This window comes from Parus major, chromosome 15, assembly GCF_001522545.3.
Source record: "Parus major isolate Abel chromosome 15, Parus_major1.1, whole genome shotgun sequence".
In the NCBI taxonomy this organism is placed as follows: Eukaryota; Metazoa; Chordata; class Aves; order Passeriformes; family Paridae; genus Parus; species Parus major.
The window spans coordinates 12,247,096-12,252,802 of record NC_031784.1 but is presented as its reverse complement, the minus strand read 5'-3'; the positions used below and the strand labels follow the sequence as shown (position 1 = coordinate 12,252,802).

General features: G+C 50.1%; 1 protein-coding gene across 7 annotated transcripts in view; it reads right to left on the bottom strand.

The window, feature by feature from the left end:
* The window catches only part of NF2 (neurofibromin 2), a 46,143-nt gene that overhangs the window by 5,777 nt on the left and 34,659 nt on the right, over nucleotides 1-5,707 (bottom strand). For 4 of the 7 annotated variants that reach the window (XM_015644174.3, XM_015644175.2, XM_033518134.1 and 1 more), the window contains exon 15: nucleotides 3,999-4,158. In XM_015644174.3, the coding sequence (XP_015499660.1) occupies nucleotides 3,999-4,158 (160 nt within the window). Of the gene's footprint in view, nucleotides 1-2,296; nucleotides 2,342-3,998; nucleotides 4,159-5,707 lie in introns of those variants that run through there. The other 3 variants (XM_015644177.1, XM_033518137.1, XM_033518136.1) reach the window with 2 other exon arrangements.

Sequence of the window (5,707 nt, the reverse complement as noted above, 5' to 3'; positions counted from 1 at the left end):
TCTATATCTATATCTATATCTATATCTATATCTATATCTATATCTATATCTATATCTATATCTATATCTATATCTATATCTATATCTATATCTTTCCCAATATCCCACTCTGGCAGTAGGAGCCATTCCTTGTGTCCTGCCCCTCCATCCCTTGTCCCAAGTCCCTCTCCAGCTCTCATTTAGGTACTGGGAGGGGCTCTGACATCTCCCTCCCTTCTCCAGCCTGAACACCCTCAGCTCAGACCTCAAAGCATCTCCACAATGATCATTATCCAAGCCAAGGACAAACACTGCACCACGTCCAGGATCAGAGCCAGGATCAGAGCCAGCAGGATCTGCATGGTCCCCATGGGCCTCACAAGTGATCTCCTGGGACTGAGCTCAAGCCCTGGAGAAGCTGCTCTCAGCCACGTGAGAGCCTGGCAGGAGAGGCCAAGGCTGCCTGTGGAAGGACCAGAGGCTCAACGACAAAGCTGCTTGTCTGGGAACAGGCGTGGAGATTTGCTCCTTGCCTGAATACTTCAAAGGGCTTAAATCCCAGTAAATAAGCATGACTGTGCAAGAAGAAAGCAACTGGAATCAAAGACCTGATTGTGTTTTAGCAGCCTGTCCTAGGAGCTTTCCTGCAGCAGAAGAGATGAGGAAGAAGTGAGTTTTTCACCCTCTACCACAGCCTAAGTGACAAACCCTCCTGAATCAGAGCCAGCTGGAGCCACAACACCAGCCCACGGCAGGGAGCTACGGAGAAGGGAGAGCAGCTTCCAGATGAGGTGTCTGTGCTGTGCCCACAGAGCTCATAAAAAGGGATTAGCATGTTAACCACGTAATTAAACATGAAAAACTTAGCAGGCGCCTTCAAAGGCAGGCACCAAACCCCAGAGGTCACACTGCAGCGCTCGCTGTGCAGCTGCTTTAATTATGGGGGCTCCTCCTGGGCACTGGAGCGCTCCCAGCTGCTGCAGGAGTCTTCCCACAAACTGCCAGGGCTCCGTTTCACCTCCTTGTGCTGGAGATTTCCACAAGTGGATGGATTTCACCCCAAATTTACCTGCCATGGAGCTCTTCAAGCCAGGTGGGATTGGTTTCATCCATGGCCAGTCTGTCTGGAGACATCCAACACCTCCCCCAAGGTGGCCCAGATCTGCAGGGTCATCCCTTTTAGCCTCTTCCCCATGGAAGTGCTTAACAATGATTTTTGTGTTTGGGGAACACCTTCAGCTCCCCAGAGCTGGCACAAACCCCAAGCTCCAGGGATTTACAGCCCCTGGAATGGCTGGTGCACTGAAGAGCAGTACAGCCCTGTGCTAAGTCCTCCTGGGTAAAACAACCTCCTGCCTCTGCTCCCAAGCTCCAGAAGTGCTGGGGAATTGCTCAGTCTTTTCCAAAAGCATTTCCCACCAGCTCTGTCATCTGTGAGTGTGGTATCCCAGTACTTCCCTGAGTGCCACCAACTCCAAGCTCCTGAAAGCCCGTGGCTGTGCAAGAACCTCGCCCCAGGGCAGAGCAGGAAAGCTTCCCCAAACTCATCCTCCCAAAGGAGGGAGTGCTCAGCACATACAGCCTGTGGATCGAGGGCAAATCCTTGGAGGAAAGCAGGCTCCAGGAATAAGAGATGTGGCATTTACAGGGCAGGACCCTGCGGGCGGGAGGAGGTGAGGGACAGGCAGAGGCAGTGCAGGGAGAAGGACAACTCCTGTCCCCAGGTGTGCTGGTGACCTTCCCCTGGCACAAGAGCCACCTGCAGACACCAGCTGTCCTCAATTCTCTGCTTTACCTTCCTGGGATGCTTCTCAAACAGGCAGAGCATCCTCGTGCTGCTCCGCTCCGAGACGGAGCTGTGCATTTTTAGCCTGTTTTGACAGGGCTGGCAGCACTGATGGGGTTTGGCTGTTTGTTTGGGGTATTTTTTTCTACATCCCGAATTGCTTTCTGCAACAAACAAGGGGGGAAGGTGCTGGTTTACTTCATTAAAGGAATCTTCAAAGGCTGCCCTGCACCTTCGATAGATTCCCAACCACCGGTGCAAAAACAGGCGCGCTGAATTATTTAAGTGCCTCTACCTGAACTCCTCCTCTGAGGTTGCCAACTCAACTTCTGCCAAGAACGAAGCTTCCCAGAATGAAGGGAGGATCAGGTGTAGGAACAAATGCAGGGAGGCTGGGAGTGCTCCTGAGGGTGGGAGAGCCGGGCTGGACAGGTGACCACGGTCCCGCTGGAGCGCAGGCAAGCTCATGCACGGGTTAGTGCCACAGCCAGATCCCAGCACCCCCACGCAGAGTACCTTGGAATAACCTACTTGGAATTCTCAAATGCAGATAGGTCTTCTGCCCTGGGCTTGAGGCTAAACCAGCAAAATAAAACGAACAACAAATAATAATAATAATCCTCGTGTGTGTGATACAAGGGCAGGTGATTTTTGGGATCTTAGGGCTTGCCTGGAGCAATCAGCAGCTCCTGGGTGAGGCAGAGGGTTGGTGCCATTGAAGTATTGCTGGGCTGATATCCCATTCCCAGTGCCCTGTGTTTCCTTGCCTTCACCAGGCAAAGACAAAAGCCCTGCTGACCTCCCTGAGCAGAGCAGGCTGTAATTTCCCTCTGATGTCTCCACTAACAGTCTATTATTTGGGAACCTTTGCTCCTTGTTGAGATGCAGCACTGGGCAGCCCCTGCTGCCTTCGGAAGGGAGGGGACAGCACAAGACTCCATCTTCAAAGGGAGGCAAGTGATGGCACCCTGACAAGCCCTGACAGACATGGAAATGATGGCCCAGCCACTCTCTTTAAGGAAGACAAATGGGACCATCAGATCTCTATGAACTCCTCTCTGTCAGAAGTGAAAATTTAGCAGTTTCTGTTTAAACCAAGAACTTGGAACACAGAGACAAATCCTACCAAAACCTACTGGGAGCAGAAACGCCTCCAGATTCTACAATGACAAAAGGGGTTGTGAAGATTTTTATTTTCTCTGCTCTAGTGTGACAGGAACCTGAATAGCTCCAGGCCAGCACGGGGAAACTGGTGAGTGAGCCCCGCTAGATTCATTTTCCTGCCCCAATTCAGTGATCACAAACTCCCAGCCATGACAGTCGGCAAGAACTGATATTTCCAAATCCTTTCAGACATAACTCTTAGCTGGGAGTAGTAAAGAGAGCAGGATTTGTTTTTCAAGCCTGCAGTTGTCACCACAGCCTGCATCCCATGCCGAGTCCTTCCCGAGGACAGCTGCTAGCGGAAAACCAGCCAGGAAAAAGCCTTTGCAGGGAAAAAAGCCTTTGCAGGTGAGTGGGGCTGACCACCAGCATCCAAATCCATCGAGGATGTGCCCCCAGCCCCTCGTTACAGAGCCCAGCACTGAGGCAAAGGGAACAGATGGGGTGTAGAAATAAAGAAGTGGTTTTGTTGTGAGATTTCAGGTGAGCCCCGGGTCAGCAGACCCAGGCAGCCTCAATTTTTGGCTGAAGTTCCTCGTGTCAGCCCCATTTCAGGAGGCAGGAGGCTCCAGGGAGCAGAGGTCTCACACCCCCTGCCAGCAAAGGCTTTGCTGTTAGTGACTGAAGCTGCACTACGGGTTTCTCTAGAGAGATTAAAAGAGAGCAAGAGCTTTTGGCTTTTTCCACCGAGAGCTCCTAAGCCAGGAGTATTTCTGCCCTCATTATTCACCAGCCAAGCTCAGTGCTCACAGGGAAAGGCTGCAATAGGCAGGGAGGGCTTTTCCTGTTCACTAGGGATGCACAGTCCCTCCAACAACATCCTTGTACAGTTTCTAAGGTTCAGCAAGACCTTCAGCCCTGGAGACCTTCACATCCCTTCCCACAGCACTGGAGAGACCAGGCTGGGAAAGGACACCAGGTCCACCAAAAGCTGGAATTCTCTGACCAAAGCTAAGCAGCTGGGGAAGAAAGCCTAGATCCAACAATTTTATTACCAAAAGCAGGGAGACTTTAGGGTTCTTTTTAAAGAGTTTCATCAGGGGAGATACAAACTGGGACCCTCTGATACCTTTTTAATAGTGTTGTGCTTGCTGTTTCCCCGGCTGGAGTTCTCATTGTGCAAAATATCCAGAGCTGTCTCTCTCTCCTTGAGCTTCAGTGCCTCAATTTCTGTCTTCAGCTCGTTGAGCTGCTCCTGCAGGTGCTTGCTCTTCTCCATGTACTCCACCCTAACACACACACAGAACAGCCCAGGGTTAGCACTGACCAGCTGCATGTGCTGATGTGACACCTGATAACAGAATTATAACAGAAACAGCTCTTCTTCATTATTTTTAGCATGTGGAACTGGTAATATCAGTTTATAGCACACAGTGAGCTACTCAGAGCAATTATTTGTTCCTTATTGAAGGGGGCCCAAACAGCCAACCCAGCAATAAAAGTGTAAGTTACATTATTATACAAAATTAAACCCAAGCTGGGTGGTATTTTAAGTCTCCCAATTTGCAAGTGAAGCTGAAAGAGGTTTACACCACATAGTGTAGTGCAGCTACTCAGGAGAGCTCTACACCCCTGCACCCCTTCCCAAACCTGCTCCACAACCCAAATACACAAATTTTTCCATGAGGAAGGACCCTGATGTACTGACTTGTCACGTTTTAGAGGGATTTAGCTGGTAAACTGTGTGGGAGCAAGTGCTGTCCCCAAAATATCAGGTATCTTGTAGACTCAGAGCATCCCTGGCAGAGAGAAAATCCCCCCCCCCCCCAAAAAAAAAAAGAAAGAAAAGGAAAAACCAACCCCCAAAGCTATTCCCAGGACTCATCCTGAACTGCCTTCCACAATGAAAAATCAACTGGAAAAATCACCCCACGAGTTTTGTACCTGTGATTAACCCCCTGAGGCAGGTCAGAGGGCCAGCAGGGCAATAGGAATCCTTTCCAGTGCCAAAATTTGTAGAGGTTTATCCCAGCACCCGAGGAAAGAGAACAGCCCCAGAGAAGACAGGAAAAGCATCCTATTGCTTTCAGCATTTGGCAGAGGCAGCTCTCCCTGCTCAGGAGAGCAGGATGACCTAGATAGCAACCTGGGTACAGAACCGGGAATTATCCTGTTATTTTCAGCTCCTATCTTTTTCCTTCTGGCTTTGGGAAAAGTTTTTAAAAGTTCTTAATCTCCTGTCTCTAGGTCTGTGATTTCATAGATGGGAGAGGGCACTGAGCAGAGGCAAACCAAAGCACCCTCTGGGATCCAGGGGTGTGTCATTCCAGCCTGGGGAAGTTTTGGCCGGAGTGGGATGACAGAGCAATTGTGGCTTTGATCTACGACCCAATCGATGAACAAAGCACATCATTACTACAGAGATTAAAATCTGATCTGCTTTGATTTCTGCTCAATTGGTAATTTCAATGGCTACACTTACACCCTCAGGAAAACACAAGATCAAAGCTCATAATCACATCCAAACTTGCTGGCAAACACTTTTTTATCCAGGAACGTGACACAAATTCCAAGGAAAAGGGGTTAAAGCCCTAGTGCAGGACCTTAACACACCCTGGCTATCAGCACATTCCCTGGACACCTCCAGCCTCAGCCTGCTGTTAACTCTTTCCAACACTGTGGGCAATTCCAGCCTGAGCAGGAGCCAGGAATCCCACACAGAGAGGAACTCCCTGGAGCAGGGCCCTGAGCTCACCTGTGAGCAGGTGGCAGGGACAGGTCTGTGACACCAGATCCCCACCAGGGAAAGGCTCAGCCAGGACAAACACAGAATTGTTC